Genomic DNA, 24646 nt, shown 5'->3' on the forward strand with positions numbered 1-24646 from the left:
CTCAAAGAGGCTAATCTCTTTTGTGCGCGAGTGTTAAAATATACACTGATATTGCTTTTTCTCCTCTCCCCTCCCATCGCTTTTCTTTTAATGCTATGACTGGCTTGTTAAATTCTATAGCACTAAAAGTAAAATAATGTTTTTCCATGTGCACACGGCCATTAAAGTACTAATAAAGAGTGAAATAATGAGGGCTTTTCACACAGACCTCTCCACCAGAGTCTGAAGAAAGATGAAATACAGTGCAATGCAGTGGCCATTTCTTCGTCCTCACCACCTCCACTTAGGGTGTTATTTTTATTTATAATTTTTTTTCTTTCAATTATTATATACATTTTCACATCAAACCTCTGTTAACCCCGTACAGCTTTTCATTCTCGCAAATCACACAAGTGCGCTCCAGGACTGAGGTGCATTTTAGCATGCTGTGGGACTCAGCCTGCCGAGGGGGTTGCCACCAGCACAGAATGCACTCTCTCTGGTTGGCCCTGATGGAACACAATTACTTCACGTTTTAATTGGTGTCAGGCGTCCTTGCTTTGTTTTTCCTGGCGCCACCCCTGTGGAGACTGGTTTCAGCCCACAGAGGAATAGCTAGGCTAGGACCGCAACTCTGTTGTTTGATGTCTGTTTGTCCTCTGTATTTATTTCTGTCTTTTTTATCCTTTTCCCTTTTCATTCTTTAATGTTTTGATGTTCCCTTATTCTGTCAGTTCTTCTTTCTCTTAACTTTGTTTTTTCTGTCCACCTTTCATTCTCTCTTTCTGTCTTTCTCTCTGTCTGTCTGTGTATTCAGCTCCATTTTTGTCTTTCACTTCCTTTCTATTTCTCTCTCCTCGTCTCATTTTCCTCTGTGCACTCTATCCCAGGTGCCATGAGTCCCCGGCAGCCTCTCAGGCTGTCTTTGAAGAGGCCTCAGGATTATTATTAACCAAGTGACACACACATTCACACAGCTCATTATGTCCTGGAGGGTGGAAGAAAAAAAACTTGCGTTATAGATCTTAAGATTGCCGGAGGCAAGGGAAGAAAATAAATATGTATTCAGAGCAGATGTTCGACCAGCCTCTTCATTCTCACTCAAGGAGCTACTCTGGAGCTAGTAATGCATGTTGCTTAAAACGATATGGGGAACGTGTGGTGCCTTTCTTCAACATGATTAAAACAAAGTTCTGATCTTCTGAAGCCACAAGAATGGTGGATTTGTAGAACTATTCTTGATGAGGATTGATTGGTTCTATCTTTTATTGACCAAGCCAGGCAGGATTCCTGTGAAATATTGTTGGTAGAAGTATGAGGTTGCCAATGGGGATTTCTAAATGTGATCTTGGTCTGTTAACATGAACCAGGCAGGTCGCTAGGTAACTAAGTGGTTGTGCCACGTATTGAAGTTTAAGCTAAAAAGCTGCGACTGCACATTTGTATAATTTTGCTTCAGGCATTGTGTGAGTGAAAACGAGGGGTGTCAACAGACCCGCTCGCTGTGAGTTCTCTGGACAATTACCTGCTGTATTCACGCATGGGCTCAATCGGACATTACAAGGACTTTGCTCTAGGGAGCTGGCAGGGTAAAGTCTGTTTGATATCCAGTCCAACTGATTCGGACATTTGTGCGTTCTCATATACAAATCCTCTGGGTAATGTCCAGGGATAAGTTCAGGGTTGCAGTGCCTGTCTGAAAACATCTTTGCTGGAAGCAGGAGAGGTTTTCAGGGATGGGTGGGGGGAAGGGGACATGGGTAGCAGTTGGCTCTCGGTGTGATCTCCGGGCGCTGTGTTATTCTCACTGTCGTTTGGCTTTAGGGGTGTAATGGTCACACTGTGCCAAATCCTCAGTACTCCGTTCTCTCTCTCTCCCATTCTCACTCTACTCTCTCTCTCCCCCCGTTCCCCACAGGCCATCATGGCTCAGCTGCCTCAGGAGCAGAAAGCCAGGATCGCCGAGCAGGTGGCCAGCTTCCAGGAGGAGAAGAACAAGCTGGATGCTGAGGTGTCCAAGTGGGACGACAGCGGCAACGACATCATCGTGCTGGCCAAGCAGATGTGCATGATCATGATGGAGATGACCGACTTCACCAGGTGAGTCGCGCACAGCTGCGGCGCCGCGTCCGCGAAGCCAGCTCTCGTTTCTGCTCCCTCTCCCGCTGCCACACTCTCTCCTCTCTCAATGTCTCTCTCTCTCCATCTCTCTTGCTCACTCTAACTTGCACACTCTAGCTTGTACTTTTCTCTCTCTCTCTCTCTCTCTCCATCTCTCTTGCTCACTCTAGCTTTCACTTTTCTCTCTCTTTCTCTCTCATCTCTCTTGCTCACTCTAGCTCTCCCCCTCTCTCTCTCTCTGTCCTTCTCGCCCCCCCCACCCCCTTTTTCTCTCTTTACCTCCTAACTCCCTCTCTCCAGTGATGCGTGTGTCTTGGCTTAGTGGCTCGTTGAGTTGGCGTGGCACTCTACTAGTTCTCGGACTGCTTGGCCCTGAATGCCTGTGCAATCCTCCTCTGACCTCCGCAGCTCTTTAAATTTGCATGGCGCGGCGATGACTTTTTAAGCGGATATCCTTGTTAGGGCCCTCTTTTGTCTGCTTCTCCTCTTGTTCTTCTTGTGTTAACCTCCCCTTACCCCGTTCTCTCTGTTTCTCTTAAATAAGTGACAAGCTTTTGTTGTTACTCTTGCACTCTTATGTTCAGTGTCATTTCAGCCTAGCTGAATGACTGCAGAATTACCATACTTAGTACCCTGCTAGGAAGAAGCTGTACGCTCTTAAGTTGGTAATTTTCTCTCCGGCTCTCTATTTTAAAGAGGGCCCTCTGAACCTACTCAGTCTTGCTCACCGAGCTCACTCTCGTATCTATTCCCATCTATGCACAAGAGAACAGACCCCTCGGCCATTTAAAAAAATAAAGGAATAAATAAATAAAACCGATCAGGCATCTGATATTCATAATCCAAAACCGATTAATTTCACTGACGGCCTGCATGGTGTCATCACAGCCAAGCACTCATCACCAAGCAGTGACAGGGTGGGTCAGGTTCTCCCCTTCTCTCCCCACTCCCCCACCCCCCTCCGCAGAGATGCTCCAATCACAGTATCACTTTGTACAGCAGCTGCTGCTATCTTGACATGGCCATCTATGAGTGTCTCTGCACAGATTCATACATAGCATAGCACACGACTGAAGGGAAGGGAGGGGGGGGGGGGTTAGGAGTGGTTAGAGATGACTTATTACCAGTGAGAAAGGTCAGGCACATTTTTGTGTGCGTGTCCAACCTTCGCCAGCAGAATCTAAAGAGTCCTTTTTAGCTTATGGGTTGAACACTTCAGTGTCCCAGCCATCTGCTCCCTACAAGGGCTTTGTGTGGGTGGTTGTGTGTTTGTGTGGTCGACAGTCTGAAGCTGATGGGGAGAGACGGTGTTTTGTGTGTGTGGGTAGACAAATATGACTGTTAATGCGCACATAGGGTAGTCTATCCGCTCTTTGAGCCTGTCCATCAGCGGATGCCATTTACGGAGGTACCTGGGCCCCACACACCCCACAAGCTATACCGTCATTTCATCTCCTCTTTCCTCCACAAAATGGTAAGTGGGGGCGGGGGAGGAAAAAAGAAGAGAGAGAGGAAGAGGTGAGGTTTACGGCCAGGTTTTAGTCCTCCTGCTGCTCTCCTTTATTCCATCCATCCATCCATCCCACGCTGAAGTTCCAAGCGCTGATGCCGGGCATGGTCCGTCGATCAGCATCCTCTTCCTCCTCCTCCTCCTCCTCCTCTCCCTACTCCTCTTCCAATTCCACAGCCCTTTCCTCCCTGACCTGTCGTGCGGCATTTTAATATCATGCAAATTCATGTAAATGAGCCTGGCTCCAATCTCGCCCCACCAAAGCTCCTACCCCACCCCGCCCCCGCTCCACATGCCACCACTGCCGTTCAGATTAAAAGTCATATCCACATAAACACACACACACACACACACACACACACACACACACACACACACACACACACACATGCAGGAGTAGATGATGTGTGTCATGGGGCAAGATTATGGTTGTGATGGTCTACGGTGGATGGTCTTCATCATAGCACTAACCGCCTTGGCATGGTGTCACTGTAACAAATTAGTGAAACATGCACCATGCATGATGACTCAAATGTCACCGTATTCAAGGGAGATCACATCAGTTGTCAGTGACCGTGTGCATGCGTGTGTGTGTGACTGACTGAAAGGAACTCTGTGTGTGTGTTTGTGATGGATTGAAAGCAGACATTTGCAGCAGCCACAGCGAAGGTCGTGGGGAGTTAATTCAGTCGACGCCCAAATTATTGCCCCTCGACCTTGAGCGGGTACACGGCCCCATGAAGGTTAATGTTTTGAAGGGGAAATTTATTCGGGCCTTTATCCTGACTTGATATCTCGCCAAGAGGACCCCGATGCCACCATCGTCGCAGCGCCCTGCTGTCCCAGTCTTTCATGAATAAAGCATGGCGGCAGGATCTCGTGTCGCAGATTTGCAGCCACCTGTCCGCACTCGTGTGTGTGTGTGTGTGTGTGTGTGTGTGCGTGCTGTGGTCCAGCGATCTGGCCCCCTACCCCCCCCCCCCCCCCCACGCACACCTCAACCCCTCCTCCCGCCAGACCCCCATCTGGAGCTGGCGTTGCCCACTAATTCACAGGCACTCTGACAGTCGTGTCCTCAGCTATGCAAATCTGATAAACGATCTCGAGTCAACCTGCTAAACAGTCACCTTGTAGTGGCTCAGGGTGGCTGGCCTGTGAAGGGAATAGACTACGGGGGGGGGGGGGGGGAGGGGGATATTAAAGGTTGCCTGTGTTGCTGCCCTTTACTGTTTGTTGTGGAATTCACACACACACACACACACGCACAGTGCATGCAGAATATGTTCAGACATGTTTAGAGACACACACTCATTCATATATTTATTGTTTGTTTGTTGCATGCATGCAGACCACTGACATGTTTACACACGCTCACACACAGAGTCTGGCTTGTATCTATTGAACTTACACACATCCAGTACATGCATGTACACGCACGAAGAGACACACACACACACACACACCCACACACATCTGTACAGTTATACACACTTTATCCTTCACACATCTCTTTTCTTATCTAATCCTAGCCCCAGTGCCGCTGTTTGCATAATGATTCAATAGCGAGGGGGTAAGTGTGTGTGTGTGTGTGTGTGTGTGTGTAGGCAGCATCCTGCTGCTTCAGTCTCAGAGAGCTCCCCTTTCCCCTGTGGTGTGCTGCTCGCTGAAGTAATGCATGGCTACCTCTATGTGGACTCCCTTTCTCTTGATGTCTGTCAGGAGACTCGAAGAGCATGAAAGGGAAGAGGGAAGGGAAAGAAAGGGAGGAGGATTGTAGTGTTGGAGAGAAAGAGGGAGAGGAATAAAAAAAGGGTAAAAAACAGAGAAAGGGAGAGAAAGACAGAGAATTATAAAGGGGAGGGAGACAGGAAGAGGCAAAACACAAAATTCCATCTGTTGGGGGTTGGATTGCTCAGTTTAGCCGGGAGAGAGCAGCTTTGAATCCAGGTTGCGCCACTTGCCAACTGTGCCCTGGAGTCCCTTGTGGGGACGCAAAGCTGGCAAACGGCTCGCCAGCTTCAACCGAGGGGGGGTGGGGGGGTGGGTGTTGTGTCAGGAGCAGGAGGCAGGGGGAAGGCCTGAACCCTATTAAGCTCATAGGACCGGAGCAGTGGCCCTCGGAATCCACCGAGAGCACAGCACAGACAGACAGACAGACAGACAGCTCAGCCCAGCAGTGGGAGGCCCTGGCCCTGGTCTCTCACCATCTGGCTGTGCTCACAGACAGACCGATAGACAGACAGGCAGGCAGGCGGGCAGCTCATAGTCCAGGGCCTCTGCCATGGGAGAAAATGTGATGCCTGTTTGTTGGTTTATTTATTTATTTATTTATTTTGCTGTGAAAATGGGGGGGGCCTCCTAAGAGACTCATGACGCCAAATAAGACCTCCAGACTCCCCCTGGCCTATGTGATGCTGTTAGCCCATCCCCACCGGTGGAGTTGGCCTTGCCGGGACCTAGAGTCCTGGACCCGAGAGTACGAAGCCAGCTTTTGGCAAAAGCAGAGTGTGTCAGAGAGCCATCCAGACACGTGCAAGCTGCTGCCAGAATTCCCATTTCCACACCAGTCGGTCCTTTCCACCTCTTCCCTGGAGAGGGAAGGCGAGGGGATGTGTGCGTGCTTCGGAATGCCCGCCGGCTCCGTGTAAGACGAGCGAGACCCTGCGTTTGGGGAGGATGCAGCGACTGGCAAGCATTGCCTGACTGCCACTGTGTGACTGATTCTTTCTGTCTCCTCAGGGGCAAGGGACCGCTGAAGAACACCTCGGACGTGATCAGCGCCGCCAAGAAGATCGCAGAGGCCGGCTCCAGAATGGATAAGTTGGGCCGCACCATTGCCGACCAAGTAAGCAGTAGTATTTGTGTGTGTGTGTGTGTGTGTGTGTGTGTTGTGTTTTTTTATTTACTTTGGAAAAAGCTAATGGGGATTGTACAGTTGACCGTTTCTTTTCTTGACTACATACGTGTCTTGCTTGCAACTGGCAGCATTATAGCTCAGCAACGGTAAGGCCGAAGCAAACACAAGTTTTGAGATATCTGACCGTAAGCACTGATCTAACTACCTTACTGTCTCACCCTCTGAAAAGAAACTTGGAAGGTTGTTTTTCAGTTGTTTATTTCAGACCCTCAGCTTCCAATAATATCTGCAGGGCAGGCCTGGCGATGATGTACATTTTTCTCACTACTCCTCTTCAAACATAATAATATTCTTCAGGAGAATGGGTGATTAGATCTAAGTCGAAGGCCAGGTTTCTCGTCTGCATTGGTGCGCAATCGGAGAAGGCCTCATGCCGTGTGTTGCGAACTCAACTGCACTAGGTTCGGCTGAATTATTAATTGCCTGCGTCAAAGTGTGCAATATATATATATATATATACATTTTTTTTTTTTTTGGTTAAACATTTCATGTTCTGTAAGATTGGGAGGGAGCCTTAAAGCTAAGCACCTTTATTTAAAGGCTATGGCCACAAAAAAAAATGAGAAAGTCGGCCAGGAAACATCTGCAGTGTGCGCACTCAGTTAAAAAAAAAAAAAAAAAAACTTCACCTTTCTCCTACATAATCTTGCATAATGAGCAGCCCTCACAGTCATCTGGAAAGCACTGGTGGTTTTGATATTTTATTGAAGTCGGGCTTTGATCCGCAGAGGAGCTGATCCATTTTCTAACTGGATGCGATGGCATTACCTGAGTTGGCCCGATGAAGTGGGAATGCTAAATAAGGAGTTCAGTAGGGGCGGGGGGGTGCATGATGTTCGGTGCTCCTGCCCCCACCAAGTCCTGTGAAGCTGCTTACCCACTGTTATGAATACAATATTCCCCTAAGAAAACAGATGGGGTCTGTGCAGGTGTGTGTGTTTCTCACCCAACCAAACACACACACACACACACACACACACACACAGATGGGGTAGGAGAGACGAAAGACGGCATGTGAATGTTTCTGTGTTTGTGCCTCACCGTGTGTGTGTGAGCATATTAGATCAAACTGCATGAGCGAGAGGTGCAGAGGTTCACATGAGTCCTGCGTGTCTGTGGGTGGAGTGTATCTACATGCGCACCTTCTGGGGGTGTGGGGCTTCTGCAGTATAAATACAGCAACGTGCCTGCCAGACCTAGATGGGCCAGGAACCAATCCACACTCATCTACTGTACATGGCCGTCTCTTTGCCTAGGTTAAAGGTGCAGTCCATGATTCTGGTGAAAGGTTGTTGATATTTAAGCTTTACATACCAAAATTACATAAAAAATGCCCTTCCTTTGCATGATCCTGAAGCAATGTGTTGATTGGCTAGAATAATGCATGGTTTCCCATTTGCAGAGCCAGGACTGTGCAAACAGAGGTTTTTGTAATTTATTATTATTTTATTTATTTATTTATTTATTTTGTGTACAAGTTTTCTTTTAGCACACAGACTGCTAGAGGACGGTGTGGGGAAATTCTCTGAATTTGAAGTCAATTGGATTATAATTGAGGAACACACCTTTAAGCATGGGTTCCATTGTGCGAAGAGGGAATTGTGGAGTATACCTTTTAGCATGGGTACTATTGTGTGATGAGGGAAAATCATCTGAATCTCTTGCATTGCTTGCCTACTATGGAATGACACAGCATCCAATTCAAATTCCTGTGTTCATGAGACCGTCCTGACAGCTTTGAGAGTCACATGGGTTTATTGCGTTTGACATGCAGTTCACCCTCGAGTTGGCCATGATTCTGGAGTTTAGTCAGCAGCTGCGAAAATCACAAATCACAACCTTACCAAGAATCACGCAGCATGAACAAGCCATTAGAGAGCTTTGGTTTGAGGGGCAGTAGGTTCAGGTCTGGACGGATGTGGGAGTGGAGAAGGAGCAGATTGGTGGTGTGGAAGGGATGGAGGAGGTGGGGAAGGGATGGAGGAGGTTAGTAAGGATGGGGTGGGTGGTTGGGGAAACCTTGAGAGACCTGAATCCATTAAAAGAGTGCTTCGTCTTTAATTAGCAGCCTAATTACCAGGTGGCAGGTTTTTAATTTATTTACACGCATCTATATTTAGCGCTCGCTTGCTTCCTTGCTCGTTCGCCCCACCACTGCTGCTTGGAAGCACAGGGCACTGCCTGGGAGGTGAGCGCAGCACTGCAAGAAGAAGAAGAAGAAGAAAAGAGAGAGAGAGAGAGAGAGAAGGGGGGCGGGGGGCTGTTTGGTGTGGGCGGCTGTCTGCTCTCTGTGCTGGACCACCGTGGTGAGCACACTCTTGCACTCAGAAAAGGGAAGGTGAGGAGCAGGGCCGTGACTCTTGTGCTCGCATTCGTGTTTTTTTTCTTTTTTTTTTTTCTCTTCCCACCCTCCCTTTTACGGTTTGTTTGTTTGTTTGTTTGGGCTCCTGTTTTCTGGTCTGTGCCAAAGCTCCATATCAGAATGCACTGAAGCTGACCAGGGCACTTTGTGTGTGTGTGTGTGTGTGTGAGCGGGTGTGCTGCATTTTGGCCGGGCGGGGAAAGGATTGGTTGTTGTTTTTTGTTTGTGTTTTGATTCCGCCTCTGGTCTCTTGCAGCATCTCCCTCCAGATGGTCCCAGACCTATTGTATCTCTGATCCTTTTAACACAGTCAGACATGGCATGGGGGCTGTCAGAATTGTTATTCGGCAGGGTGGGGTTGTGGGGGGGTAATGGTTTTTGGGGGGGTGGGGGTTAGGGGCGGTGCGGGTGCAGGCAAGCTTTCTGGGGGGGTGAAGTCAGTTAAATGGGTGTAACAGAGCCCCATTAAAGTTTAAAGAAATGAGTGTACTGCGCGGGGATGAGATGCAGGATTTAGGTCAGTGCCATGCAAAGGTCTGCACTGCAGTTTATTAACAATTTACGAGCAGGACTCTGCAGGGGCACCTAGTGAGAACTCCAGCGCCGCGCCGCCACTGGTAAACAAATAATGCAGTGTAATTGAGATTTATAATGCAAACGTGCGAGCCACCATGTGGGCAATAAATACCCCTCTCTGCACATGTGGACGCACATGTGCATAGGACCCAAAGCTGATGCAAGCACACACACACTAACACACTAACATGAACATATAAACAGTAGAAAACTATGCACACATGCCTGCACTCTCTCATACACACACACACACACACACACTCTCATACACACACACACACACACACACACACACACACACACACACACACACACACACACACACACGAACATATAAACAGTAGAAAACTATGCACACATGCCTGCAATCTCTCATACACACACACACACACACACACACACACACACACACACACACACACACAGATGCACGCACACATGAACCAGTGGTGGACAAGACGCACAAATATACACACTCGTAGACATCCATACAGCACACAATGGAAAATAATGCAGACAAACGCTCCCTCCCGCCCTCCAGCACCAGCACAATCACAGGCTGGTAATATAAGGCTTGCATATTTAGCGCGAGCGGGCACAGTGTTGCTGTGTGTGGGGTTTGCATGCTTTATCCTCATGATGTATACCGACATACATAGTGTACTTTTCCAATTTGCATTCAATCAGCGCAGATTTATGATGATCCACGAGCGGCGGCGGTGGTCCGACTCGAATCCCCCCTCTGGCCTCGCAACGCTTTATGGTGACAGGGCAGTAAATTCACCCCCCACCCCCACACACACACCCCCACTGCACCCCACACCACCCCCCACCCCCCTCCAAGCTGCGGCGGAACAAAAATCGAGGGGAGAAGCCCACAGATTCTCAGCTCAGCAGTTCAAGGGTCAGCCAGAGAAGAGAGCAGAAGCCAACACCCAACCACAACAAGCACACACACTCACTCACACACACTCACAAACACTTACTCAATCACACACACACACTTACTAAATCTCACACACACACACTCAATTACACACACACGCTTATACAATCACCAGCCACATACACTCTTACTCAAACACACACACTCTCAGACATGCTCATACATATGCACAGACGGTACGCCTCGTCTTTCTCCATGACTGTCTCACAAGGCACCTGTCTCTTCCTTCTCTCTCTCTCTCTCTCTCCCTCGCCCTCTCTCCCTTCCTTCCTTCCTCCCTCCCTCTCCATCCCTGCCTATCTATCTCTCTCTCTCTGCCCTTCGTATTTGCTCTTCCTCTTCTCCACCCTTGTTTGTTAAGCAAAGAGTGTTTATTTATAGGCTGCATCACTCCTCATCCCTCTCAGGCCTTTAAATATGCAGTTATGCTAATGCCGGGGCCAAAGGCCCGTCCGTTTAAAACGGGTCATCGGAGCGGAGGTGTGCGGGGGCAGAGGCCAGACGCGCCTACGCCGCTGCTCCCCCGAGTACCCACCCCCAGTGACCTCCGAAGTCACCACAGACCGTAGACACAACGCGTCATGCTAGGTATCAAACGCTAGTTTTGTCCCGCTGTTTGAGCTTGTAGGCGTCCCCCTCACGTAAAGGCCACACTGTAAATAGAGCCTCAGTGAGCAGCAGAGAGAGCTGTGGAAAACTATTTGGATTGGGGGGTTTGCCTGGGGTTTCCCCGTGTGGTTAGACCAGTTGCGTGATTTCACAGCAGGCCTTCTGGAGGGAATGAAAGGGGCATGTCAGGCAGTTGCGGAAAGCATACACGCTTGCTCACACAGCCACTCACTACGCCAACTCCAAAACGCGTTTTGACAAGCTCATAATGTATATTTTAATAAGTCCATAAATTACAGAACGCCTGGCGCTCTGCGGTGGGGCACATGCCATACTTGGCACCCCGGATACCCAGTGTCTGGTCTGTGTCCTTTTAAACGTCACATTAGTGTCCCAGGCTCGTCACACCAATTGAATTTGCGGGGGCAAATATGTTGCCGTTGCTGTTGTTTATTTATTTGTTTGGGTGTGTTTATTTGGTAATTAGGCAGGAGGGGGCTGGGGGATAGCCAGTCCATTTCAAATGTGACGAGATTGATTAGCGTAGACAGCGATTGGTTTTATATTTAGCATGCTGTTTGGAAACCAGAGCCGTGCCAGATGAGTTTATATGCAATATAAGACTCATTAGCCACATAAGGGAAGAGATGCTCATCGCTCTTTCTCTCTCTTTCTCGCTCTCTCTCACATCCTCTCAGGTTCATTCATATGTGCACCAGAAGTCTGCCTTGGTAGAGCTGGACCACAGACTAATCTTTTATCTGTGAAAATGACTTGATAGCAACCAGGTGCTTGTGTAAAATGAACTGTATGCAGCCTCAGGTAATGTGTGCACCTGGAATTCAGATTGGACTCCTCCGCAGTCTCCATCCCCCCTCTCTCTCTCCAGCTCTCTCTCGCACATGAACGAAATAAATTGCACCAACTTCAGTCTCTGCATGTTGTCAATTGACCCATCAAGCTGTGCAGTGGACTGTTGGACTGTTTGTGTGTGTGTTTGAAAGAGATGGAGCTTTTTTTGTGTCTGTATGTCTATGCCTTTGTGTTATACCTGCTGTGTAGTGTCTGACATGCATGCACACACACACACAAACAGGCAGAAATAAGATACACGTTCATGTTGCGTGAGTGTGACAGAGCAGCTCTAGTTCAGAGGTGCGATGACACCGTGTGTGTGTGTGATGACACTGTGTGTGTGTACGTGTGTGCGATGGGGCAGTTTACGATGCTGGTCCGGGGCTGCGGTCTCTTCCAGGTCACAGACGGTTCATCATCCTTCCTCCCCATGCCTCCATGCCTCTCTGGCTCTAGCAGATGTGTTTTATGTCAGAACACTGCAAAGTCACAAGGGCTTAATTTGCTGACTGCCAGACTTTTTTATCTTCTTTTTTCCCCCCTCTCTCTCCCCCCTACTCTCTTTCTCTTTTATGTGTTTCATTTTTTTATTCTTATGCAAACTTCTCAGTGACTGGATTGCTTCCAAAGGTGCAATATTCAGACCCGACCCCTCCCAGAGAGTTACAGGCAGCAGCAAAGCAAAAGACAGATTAATAAATTGACAGTCTTTGTTTATTTTCTGTGCAATAAGCTACATAATTTGCCCAAATCAAGGCAAACATTTTATCATCTCACCTTATGATCTTATCATGTCAAGGTCAAAAGTGTTAAAAGACGCAAGTGTTACCAAATTCCACACATCCTCCTTGAAGTGAAAAGAATGTCAGTGATGCTTACATTACTTACATTGGAATCCTCAGTCATTGTCACAGAGTCTACAAAGAGGACCTATTGGAAGACTAGTCTTCTACTGGTCGGCAAGTGTTGTAATAGGCCCTCTTTGCTAGTACTTTGCTAAGACAAGGAATGGACCGCACCTTATCATGAATCCTATGCCTGTGAGAAGGCTGCCTTGTGACGAGCAGTGGTGGTAGGAATAGAAAACCTAGGAAGAGAAAAAACTTTTAACTCTTTAAGCAAACGTGAATAAAAAGCAGAAGATATGATTAGAGTGAGCGTTTAAGTGGGTCAGAGGGATGTAGACCAACATTACATCTCTACCTTTTGCGGTTTCCAGTTGACTAATAAATTCCAATTCGTCCTCAACATTGGGATATTGCAGGCGAATATGGTTGGCAGTGTACATATGTTCAACATTAGAACGTTCGATACAAGTGTCTTCAAAAATGTTGTTAGTAAATAGGTGGACAGTGTAACATTGACTCCCATTGATTTTTGTATTGTTCAGTGGAAGGCTTGTTCCACCCCAGTAAACACACTAGGAGCCATGTTACCGGTCCATGGCTTATGTCATACTGGAACATAATCTCTGATAACCAGTCAGATATGTAAAGTTTTATGTAAGGTAATGTAAGGCCGTGTAAGGTCGAAATGAAAGCTGGAAGAGCCGAATCATTAATCGAAGGTTCCGGAAAATCTCTGATAAGCCAGATATATAAACATAAAGGCGACTTAATAATGCTGTATTATGATGGTATGTCACATCCTGCAAAACCTCTGATCTCTAGTGTGGTTGGAATGACCAATTATAATCTTTGTTCGCCAGCTGCCATCGGTCTACTTGGTGTACAGCTGGCAGAGCGAGTGACTTCACAATAGACGGATGTTCCACCATTCATTTCACTGGGGAGAAAAGAGGGATGGAAAATGAAAATAACAAAAGAGCGACTGGGCTGGGCAACAATTTTTAACACGAGCAGTACACGGGATCAGGACAGACGTCAGAGTTGGTCTCTCAAAAGCGCTTGGAGCAGAAGCGGTGGCCAAAAATGGGTGGAATAATAAAGATAAAACTTAAGTAGCCCTCCAACACTCCCCCTTTTTCCTCTCACACGCGCGCTCACACATAAGCTCACTTCCTCTTTTGGCCTCTCTCTCTCATGCACACATTCTCTCTCTCTCTCGCGCTCTCTCTCTCTTTCTCTCACACTGTCTGCCCCCCTCTCCACACATGTCTATGCGGACCATCGCCAGTAAAACATTACGAATAGAGCTGGATTCTCTTTTGACTGGAGTTGGAAGTTGTGAGCGTGGGTGTTGCTGACTATGCACTTCCAGCGAACACCCCATGGCTTGTCTAGGGGATTGAGAACCAAGCTGGGAAGAGCCAGCGCATGCGAGGTGGTTTTCGGTGTGTGTGTGTGTGTGTGTGTAGGCAGGGGTGTGTGTGGCCTGTTTTTCAAGCAGGAGATGGCCATTAAGCGGGTATAACACACCTGAGACTGGCCACGCTCAGCCCTGGCCAGCATCAAAGGCTACCATGCTGTCGTGGCGGTGGCTGGGTGTTGTTCTAAGGGAGTTCATCATTTGCTTACAAGTAATGCCGGCACACATAAATTCACACTGTCAACACACACAGCTCCCCGAAGGGTCTTAAACACAAGCCCCGGTGTTTTGATATCCCTCCCCATAGTGCATCACGGAAATCAAAATAAACAAAAAGACTGCATTACCCAGGGAGCACCACTCGCAATGAGGCCATGGCACATTAACATGCTGCGGTGTCAGTAAATATGGAAAGAAGGGGGAATTGGCTTTTCCCTCGCCTGATGTGTCCTGAAAGGTCAGCTTCCCAGACACAGTGGAGGAGCTACTACCTCCTCCGCCACCAGCCTCACCTTCCCTCTGCCTGTTTGAAATGGAACGTGGCCAGCCACATGACATTTGCAATGATGAGGCCTGACCTTCCCGTTCGCTTTATGTGCAGTGGATATTTTTAAAAGTCCGTGCCTGCGAAACACACCTACCACTGTTCTTAAGTGTGCTTTCTTCTCCTGCTCGCTGTGCTTGTTCATTGTTGCTGTACTTTTTTTCCATTTTATTGTTGTCATACAAAAGGTAGTTTTTTTTTATGTTGTTGTTGTTTCCCTGGAGTCTGAGTTTTGCTTGGAAAAATGGGAACAATGTGTGCTTTGAACTCTGCGCCGTAGCAAGGGGTCACGTACACAGAAGGGGCTTGTGTAAGCAGCGGCAAGCGCCTGCCTTTACTCCTCCAGCGTGTGAAGACACACCGTCCTCATCAATATGGATGAGCTGGAAGTTAATCACACAATGAAGCACTGTGTTTTAGATACGCAGAGTCACCGCCAAGCTGTGTGCACAGGACAACTTTTAGACTGTATGCAGGTGGGGGAACGCACTGCATAAAATATACACAAACAAACAAAACAAAACCTTCTTTAACATCCTTAACCTTTGCATGTTCCTCTGACTGCTGCAGGGAGTAACTCCCTCGTTTTATCTGCCTCTGCATTTTAATTTCGATGTCTCGAGACAAAGATGCTTCCTGGCGGGCAGGGAGGGACGTGCGTCCTCCTCATTTGAACTTTTTTTTAGAGATTTGGATTGGAGCAGACCGATCAGTAAACTGATGATAATCTCCGTTTGGGTTAGTTCAGGTGACCGGGGCGAGACTTGCATTGGGAGGCCGGTGGAACTGTTTGGGAAGTGTACATCATTATCAGTTATGGATTTTTCAAAAGCAGCATTTTTTTTATAAAACATTTCCCCAAGAGGGCTGTGCTAGTCCACTTAATTTATAAATGATTGAGTGATGCATTAGATTGCTGCAGTGGCCATTAAAGTGCCCTGGCGTAGTAAACGGATCAGATACGGGTCCTCCAGGGCTGCGTGGCCTCAGCCCACCCCGGCATTCGGTGTTGAGGAGATATGGGGGATCTAGACGGGGCTACTCCGTCCTGGACATGCTGGACAAGAAAGGCCCTTATTATCAGCTAAAAACAGTGGAATTACTGGGTAGGGGGAGAGTGTCTTGTGCATGTGTATGATTGTTTGAGTCACCGTGTGTGTGTGTGTGTGTGCGCGCCTGTCTACATATACATCCTTTGTATTCACATGTGAAAGAGCAGCAGTCTGAACCCTTGCTGTCTCCAGTTTGCAAGTTCAAGTTCTTTCATGTATGTGGGTGGCTATGTGTATGTGTGGGCACGCAGTCTTGTGCCTGTCTGTGCAGGTATCACATGTCCATATGAGGCAGACACAAGCTCAGTTTTTAGTTGTGCCTATGCCTTTGTGTGAGTTTGTGTCCGCCTCACCCAAACCACCCACATATATGAATACAGGACAGTCACGTTATCACACTATATGCAGTCAAAGCGCCACAGGTTTAGTATCTCATGCCTTTATGCATGTGCGCAGGCGTGTGTGTGTGTGTGTGTGTGTGTGTGTGTGTGTGTGTGTGTGTGTGTGTGTGTGTGTGTGTCTGTCTGTCATGTACATGTGCGACTAGGACAGGCAGCCACACACACACAGCACACATTATTTCCTGTGGTTGGGGGGCTGAGTGGAGTCCAGCAGCTGAGCAGGCACAAGCGAGGCTTTGAGAGGCGCGGCAGCGAGCCGGCTGACACGCCAGTCCTGTGCCTGATTTGTATGCACAGTGGGTACCGTTTTAGCACCGCTCTGTTTCTGCTGCGCCCTCATCCTCCCTCTGCCTCTCCACTCACTCCCTCCCCTATGCCATTTTCCTCTCTTGTCCTCTCTTCTTCTCTTTCTCTCACTCCATCTCTCTCTTCTCCCGCACTCTATCCACTGCTCCCTCTCCAATCCTCTTTTTCCCCTTTCTTTACATTTCCTTCCTTTTCTGCCTTTCACTGTTGTTCTCTGTGCCATTGCGCCCCCCCCCCCCCTCTCTCGGGGTGCTTTCTGTTGGACTGTCGTTGTCTGTAGAGTGCTTTTAGGCAGCGGGGCTGTGGTGTGCAGCAGCAGCAGCTTAGCGGGGCTGGGGTGTGTGTGTGTGTGTGTGAGCGAGGGGGGCACTGATATAATTTAGAGGTTTATATTAATCACCGCGGGAGTAATGGGTTAGAATAGTAAAGCAGGAGAAGCAGAGGACTCCTCTGCTGCTGCCGCTTCTGCTGCTGCTGCTGTCCCTCTGTAATCTGGGGGCTGGAGGCTCTGCCAAAAGTCTGGGCCCCCCTCCCCGCACGCCCCGCTGCGCCTCACATCTGGCCCTCTGAGTGTAGGCACAGAGCAGCCGCTGTAGTGCCGAGCTGCACAGGAGGCCCCAGCGCCTTATCCAAGATACCCCACCGGGGTGGCCGCGGCGTGCGCTCCGTAGGAGGATGATCTGCACTACAGTTCCCAGGGTGCCAAGCAGCGGCCTCCAAAATGAAAAAGACACTCCAAAGCGGCTCTGCCAAAGCCGGGCGGGGGAGAGTAATTGGTATTCCAATCAGCACCCAGCTTCAGAGCTATTGGACGTTCTGGATTGAAAGGCTGCCTGCCCGCCTGCCATCCTATGATCTACATTTAACTTGACCTTCTAACCCTCCCCCCCCCGGAGAACACCCTGCACACATGTTAAGAACCTCATGGGAAGTGGAAGAAACTCGGCATGGCAGGAGGCACTCGGGTGGGCACGGGGTAACTCTTCGCTCGAGCAGAGGTGTGACGGCGCGAGTGGTGTGGAGCAACACTTACGACTATGTGCACTGCTGCTGGCAAAGACGCGGCGGCCTCCGCTGCCGCTGCTTAATAAAGCATGCTAAAGACACCACGGCCCAGACTCCCCAATGTTCCGCCACGTTAGCTGCAGGACTGACATGACCGTGTTACCTTTTTTTATCTCCTCCAGCAGCCAGAGAGGCTCCTCTGAACTGCGCATCACTTCCTCTGAGAGAGGGAAGAGGTGCAGGCTGAGGACGGGACTAGGAGGTTGAGTGCATAATAAGTGTTTAGGCGAGAGAGAGACAGAGGGGAGGAAAAAGGGCTCCCCAGGAAGATTTTTCTTAAATCTGTATCAAGTATAGAGGAAATCATGGGATGGTGGGCGGGGGGCTAATTGAACAAAGCTCAGGGCAAATTGAGTTTAACGAATCTAGCATTCTACTGTCCTTCCGTCTCTGGTCCCCTGATGGGCAGAAAAGGTTAGAGCCTTAAAACATTTCCCTCTTATTAGGATGTGTATTTACTTTAGTTTGGCCCTCCACTGGAGCGCGTTCGTTAGTCGTAATTAAGCAGTGAGAGATTTTAAGTAGATTTTGATTACGGCCACCAGACGTGGCGCTGGCAGATCCCGAGGGTGACATTTATTGATCTCTCTGCAGCTTCAACCACCACATTCAACCATGTCCCCCAAAAACAGAGTTTGACAGATTAATGGGACACAGGCCTACTTTTCCACTTAGTTTGAAAACAAGTGTTGACTTGACTTGATTTTCTATATTTTTTTAAAAGGCAGGATAACTCTATTTTAACAGCATGGTATTTTCTTAGGTTGTTATCTCCCTGCATTATGTATGCTTGCAATCTATGAATTGGCCCCCTACCCCAAGCCATTTTCTACTCGCATATTACTCTACTTAAAGTTTAAAACGCTGGAAGTATGTACGTTTTTGTTGTCTTGTTTCTCCTCCCCCCCTCTTTCCCAAATGTTTTATCTCAACAAGCCCTCGATAAATGAAATAAAAGCACAGCTGGGGAACTGGGCTAGTTTTAAATTGCATAAAACAACAGGGGAAAAAAAAGTCTGCTAAAGTCTTTTGCAGTGGTGGTTAAGTGCATTCGAGTCCTACAGGGTGTGCTCCAAGCCTGGAGTGTGAGCGCTTAAAAAGAGTGGGGGCCAAATCTCCGGGGAGGGACAAGGCTAACGAGAGGCCATTCAGTAATGTTAACAGTAGATGGCTGGCTTCACTAGATGCACTTGAATACAAGCATGTCATTACAATTTGAAAGGCCTCTCATGTTGACTTTTGCTCTGGTGTGAAAAGGCACCCCTCGCCATCCAAGCTCCATCCCCCCCCCCCGCTGTTAGTGTATTCTTCAGCTTGGGCGCTTCTTACGCTGTCAGCAAATCCTGTATCTCTCATTTGACTTGGGTAGTTTTAGCGGGTGGAATCCATACTCCTCTTGTCGTGCGTGTCTTTGAGGAATTTGTTGCGACGTTGAAAAATCCCAGCAGTCCTTTTCTTTTCTGGCTTTTAATTATAGAAGTTTGTCCAAGTTCTGTAATAATCCTCACCTGCTTTGATCTACTTCAAAAAGCATCGGAGCTCAGAGCCAAACCTAAGAAGTCAGAGGAAGGGTGGGGGGGAGAAAGTGATGAGTCATGGCTAGTCTTTTATACATTATTTATATATCTCTTAAAAGCAGATTGATGGAAATGTAATTCCTTGCGTGGTGTTGTAAATCTGTCCGATCAGGCCTTGACCGTGCCCCCCCTCTCCTCCTCTTCCTCCCCCTCCCCTCCTCTTCCTCTCTTCTCCAGTGTCCGGACTCCACTTGCAAGCAGGACCTGCTGGCCTACCTGCAGCGCATCGCCCTCTACTGCCATCAGCTTAACATCTGCAGCAAGGTCAAGGCCGAGGTGCAGAACCTGGGAGGAGAGCTCGTGGTCTCTGGGGTAAGTAGTTCTCACACAGCAAGATAGTCACACAAGAACACAACAACCAGCCTCAGCAGCAAGTCATGCAGTTTTGCTTCGGCTTACTACATTTCTCCTGACGCGTCTCGTAACTTTTGGGGATTAATGGAATGTGATTGGGTTTTAGGGGGTTGTTTAAGAGGAGGTTAGCCGAAGTGTAACTTTCACAATCCTTAGTTTTGTTTAAGTGCGTAGAGGTTATCCATTGAAAATAAAACAAACTGATTTAAATACAACTTACTGGTCGTGACGTTGCGTTTTTATAATATCTTTAACACCACCGCAGGGCTTATTTTAAGCCAGATGTGTAGTCAAGCGCAACAGTAAAATGAATGGGCTAATTGGTACATGGAAGCTAATACGCAAGACAGCATAATGTGGATGTACACCTGCATAAATATATATACACAGTCTTGCACACAGTCACGTGCACATGTACACGTGTGTGTGTGTTCGATCAAGTACTCTTGCTTTGATATGATCTGTTGTGTAATCTCACACACACACACACACACACACACAGAGGACTTGTTGTCACTCCGCTCCATCACCTCCGTAATACGATTACTCCTTCCCCGTGTGTTGTGTTGCTTACTCCTCATTTCAAAGCAACTTAATCTCTAGCCGTGTTTGTCGTTTAAAGTCTTGGATGCGTCTGCCTCTCTTTAATAGCCCGTGTAATCTCTCCTCATTAGCTTCTAATTTATTCCCTCACCACGTGAAATCTAGCTTTTTTTGCTACCCTTGTTTTTCCTCTAGCTCTGAAACAATAAAAAAAAGAAACGGTCGACATGTTCCCTGTCCATAGGGATAGTATTCCCTTATGTGTAAGCATTCCACCATCTCCCCTCTTTCTTTTTTTCTTTCGCTCTCTCTCTCTGTCTCTCATAAAATGTGCCAAAGGATATTTACCTCTGCTGTATTTTTAGAGAGCAGCCTAGGCTGCCTCTCAGAGTACAAACATAGCCACGTGTTTTTTTTTCTTTTTCGTCTTCGTCGCCATCGTCTTGATCTCTGAAAAAGAAAAATAATGACTTCTCATTGTTATTGGCATGGAGGTGGAGGCGCCATTACATCTTCTCCGTGTCAATAAGGTCTGCAAGGCCGTGAAGCGGCGGAGATTCAATTAGTTCTGGCGCTCACGGCTGACCTTTTTGCACACTTGCCAACACTCCTGTGGCTCAACTATTGCATGTTTCCTGTTTTTATTTTGGATTTATTTATTTGAGGAGATCACAAATCATATTTTTATTTATCTATTTATTTGAGATCACAAATCCACCTCACCTCTGGTGAAGTGCGTGTGACCTTCTCAGAGTGTCACAGATTATTAGGCGTGAAATCATCTCTGTTTTTAACTCTCTTCGCTCTCTCTCTCATTTCCCATAATTCCCCCGTTCCCTTTTCTCCTCTCAGCTGGACAGTGCCATGTCCCTGATCCAGGCGGCCAAGAACCTAATGAACAGCGTGGTGTCGACAGTGAAGGCGTCCTACGTGGCCTCCACCAAGTACCAGAGGTCCCTGGGCATGCAGAACCTCAACATGCCGGCCGTCTCCTGGAAGATGAAAGCCCCCGAGAAGAAGCCACTGGTCAAGCGCGAGAAGGACGACGACAAGACCAACAAGGTCCGCCGCTCCTCCCACAAGAAGCATATCAACCCTGTGCAGGCCCTCAGCGAGTTCAAAGCCATGGATAGCATCTAGGTGGGCTTGAGCAAAGGGCATTGCCTTTACTGGCTATGGGAGCTTAGAATAAGACATGTATTCACCACTCTTAAATGTATGTTGCTCCCAGCATAGACGTTGGGATTGATTTTGTCTGTTTGATTGTTGCTTTTTTTTTTTTTTTTTAATATATAAAGAAGATGCATATATGCTTTTGAGAGCATTCCTTTAGCTTAGAAAGCAAACTATCCTTTTTTTTTTATTCACAGTTTCTTTATTTGCCCCAGTTACTCCTCCATAATGTTTATATTTATTCACTTGGAAAGCCTTCTGCTATGCTTAATCTGTAAATGAATCTGTCCTCAATAGAAGCAAGGAAATGGCAACTGGACTAAGGGCATTTTATGGTATTAAAGAGAGGAAAGAAGGGCCTTCATGTACCTTCAGATCAAGATTCTTCTTTGATGCATCTCTGAGTATTTTATAATCTTGTGTGTGTGTGTGCGTGTGTGAGTGCGTGAGAGAGAATTATATTTGAGGTGCTCTTTTATATTGCCTTTAGGAACTATATTTGATATGGCACCCTCTCCCCTCTAATCTAATTTGCAGTGTTAGGTGTCAAGCCTATGCAAGCTCTGCCTTCTACACTCTCAAGCAATACGAGTTATAGTACTGTTGTAGGATGGGTGAGGCATTTTAGGGAACCTTTTTTCTAGTGCTCAGACCAAAGTGCATTATCCGTAATGTTCTGCGCTGCATCTAATTAACTTTTGATATATTCATAGTTGGGTGTGTTTGTTTGACTAACATTTTTTTTTAACATGCCCACGAAAAAAGTAAATAAACGCAGGGCTCTGGATTTGGTCTTTTCCTGATCTGATAACTGGCTACTTCATTTGTCGTTGTATTTGTATTGTTTCTTTCATTGATTGCAATTTCACTCGGATGCAATGTAGGCAATAGCAAACACACATTCCTGAGTGCCGATAAAAACACATCATTTGTCCTGGTTTTTGACTGTTTTAAGGAGTGAATACGTGATTCCCAGTATGGCAGCGGGATACTGCTGAACAGGACGCTGCTCTCCCTGCCCTCTCATTCCTATACGTACACTTGGCTTCACCCCCCTACACTCCCAGTCTAATGCATACATTTGGCCTCAGCCTGGCATCACCACTGATGCACTGATCCACTCAAATACATTAATCAGGAGGGCATCCTAATCAGTCCTGCCCTGCAACCTTGTACTTCAATGGCCAAGACACTACCAGTAGACCTGTAGTCAGGAACTGCTGCCACCCCAAACACTAAAATGATCTGCCAGACCATGAGCTCGATATTCCCCTGGGTCGGCCCCAAGGGGGGGGCTGGAATGGCAGTGCTCCGTACCGTAACGGGCAGATCTAAAACACATTCCGCCCGCCCCAACAGTTTGATTCCTTTTCCTTGTTTATTTTTTTTTATATAGGTGTATGGCATTCAAACGTCTCCAAAAGAAATATAAACTTTTCCTTTCTTTTAATTTTTTTGTTCTTTTGCTAGTTGTTCCTGTAGGGATCCACACTTGATTGAGCTGTTCAAGTGTGGAGTTTTTTTGGGTCGATAGTCAAGGAGTTTAGTGTAGCGGGGCACCGTGAGGTAGAAGCCATCTTTTTTTATCATTTCTTTTTACCTTTTCAACTCAAAGCAGTGGGTGGTGAAACAGCAGAGTTGTTCCCACATTCGGACCAGCCATGCATGCTATCTGTATTCATGGATGTGCGTTGAGGGTCTTTGAAGCAACGTCACCCAGTACCCTGGTTCCCTGCCTTGTTTTGTACGTGTATAAACAATTAAGAGGGCAGGTCAGCGGAGAGCCCTTGACAGATGGCTGTTTCTTCCTTCGTTGTTTGCTTGTGTGTTTGTGTTCATTTGGAGATTTCTTTGTTTTTTTATTTTTTCTTCTTCCCCCATCATAATTCAATCATGTCCTGTGTGCTGTAGGCTCCTCAAAACATGTTCTGGAAGTCGGAGTTCAATTCTTCATTTCTTCTTTTTCCAAAAAACTGCTGTGGTGATCTCTGCATAAAAGAGCAGTGTTTGTTGTTTAGCATTAGCTTTCTGTAACAGTTTGATGGGGATTTGACTAAATACTGCACACTTTTTACAGTTACTTGTATTTTCTGTATGTAAAAAAAAAAATAAAGAAATAAAAACTAAAATGGAACAATTGACTATTAATCTTGTGTACGTGTATTAACAGTAGAACTTCACCTCTGGCAGAGAAAGTATGTCGCTTAATCAGTCACTTTCCCTAAATATAGTTTCAGGGTATTTCATGGTAGCGTATTAATCTAAAAGCGTGTTTTATCTTTCCTCCTTCACTTGTAGGTTGATGTTTTAGTTTAATTCATAATACGGTTTATTAGCTGGTGGTAGGGATTCTTTTTCTTTCTTTTTTTTTTTTTTTTTACTGCCCTCCTAATTGGATTTCATGCCCTCCATATTTGGTTTTCCTGGCAACAGATTTCAACATCTTCTCAAGACACAATTTTGAAACTGAATGATGCGCACACTCAACACATTTGACACGTTACTCATAACCCTCTCACACTGACCTTTCTCCTGAGATACCAGTGGTTTAAAATAGAAAGATGGAGCTTCTAACGCAAGAGAGCGAGAGAGAGATAGATAGGCAGACTGCACACAGAAACAGGAGTGAACTGGCTGCTGAGAGGGAGGGGGTCATCTTTAGCCTTAGCAACCAGGTACAGACGTACATTTGTAGAATTTTAGGTTTTGGAGTTGAAACCAGCGCTTAAGATTCTGTTCAAAGATCCCTCGCTGGGCTAACACTTCTCTTGAGTTCAGCATCAGTGCCTTTTAAGAGCGCTCCTGGAAGTTTGTGAACTTTTTGTATAATTGTACAGAAGAGGCCACAGGTCCATTAATGTTCACATCTCTGCTGGATAACACTTGAGTACGAGGGCTTTATAGCCCATGATTCACTTTTAGAACATGATGCATTGTTATACACAGTTTGCCTGCTCAGAACATTCACATAAAGAGTGAGTAGTTAAAATGGCAATCGAACATATTAATATAAACATACCACTGCTGAAAAGCCTCATACCACAGCAAACTACAGTTATTTGTCATTGGAAATTATGAACATTTACATTTGTGGGTGTCTGGTATTTTATGATTCATAACAACCTTATAAACATTAATGAATGCAGGCAAGTGACTAGTGCATCATAAGTGCATTTGTGCATAAAAGTTTATAATATGGGGTAAGATTACTGTATGAGTACACATCTCGTCTGTACAGTGGTCAAAGTAGCAGTGGGAGTTCAAACAGCAATTGTGCTTTTGTCAAGTTGTGGGTGTTTTGTTCTAAGAAGACGACGGAAAGCAATCCTGCCCCTCTTCACATCGAAATACAGTAAGCCTCTATAATGACAAGGTTTCCTTTTGTGAACCCATCCTTTATGTTGTGGGAGATGTCCCTCTTTTTTACCGCTTATTGCCTTTATTTCAGCAGGTTTTGCGTAATGCTCAGGGTCACCTAAGAACCCTGC

At 46.9% G+C, this 24646-nt stretch overlaps 1 protein-coding gene across 1 annotated transcript in view; it reads left to right on the forward strand.

Annotated features, from left to right (window-relative positions):
* ctnna1 (catenin (cadherin-associated protein), alpha 1) overlaps positions 1–23292 on the forward strand; it is a 98388-nt gene extending 75096 nt beyond the window's left edge. Inside the window, exons 16-19 of the mRNA XM_012831883.3 lie at positions 1898–2079; positions 6350–6455; positions 19266–19400; positions 20838–23292. Coding sequence (XP_012687337.2) covers positions 1898–2079; positions 6350–6455; positions 19266–19400; positions 20838–21125 — 711 coding nt within the window. The 3' untranslated portion in view covers positions 21126–23292. The remainder of the gene's footprint in view (positions 1–1897; positions 2080–6349; positions 6456–19265; positions 19401–20837) is intronic.
* The last annotated feature ends 1354 nt before the right edge of the window (positions 23293–24646 follow it).

The sequence above is a fragment of the Clupea harengus genome, chromosome 20, assembly GCF_900700415.2.
Source record: "Clupea harengus chromosome 20, Ch_v2.0.2, whole genome shotgun sequence".
NCBI classification, from domain to species: Eukaryota; Metazoa; Chordata; class Actinopteri; order Clupeiformes; family Clupeidae; genus Clupea; species Clupea harengus.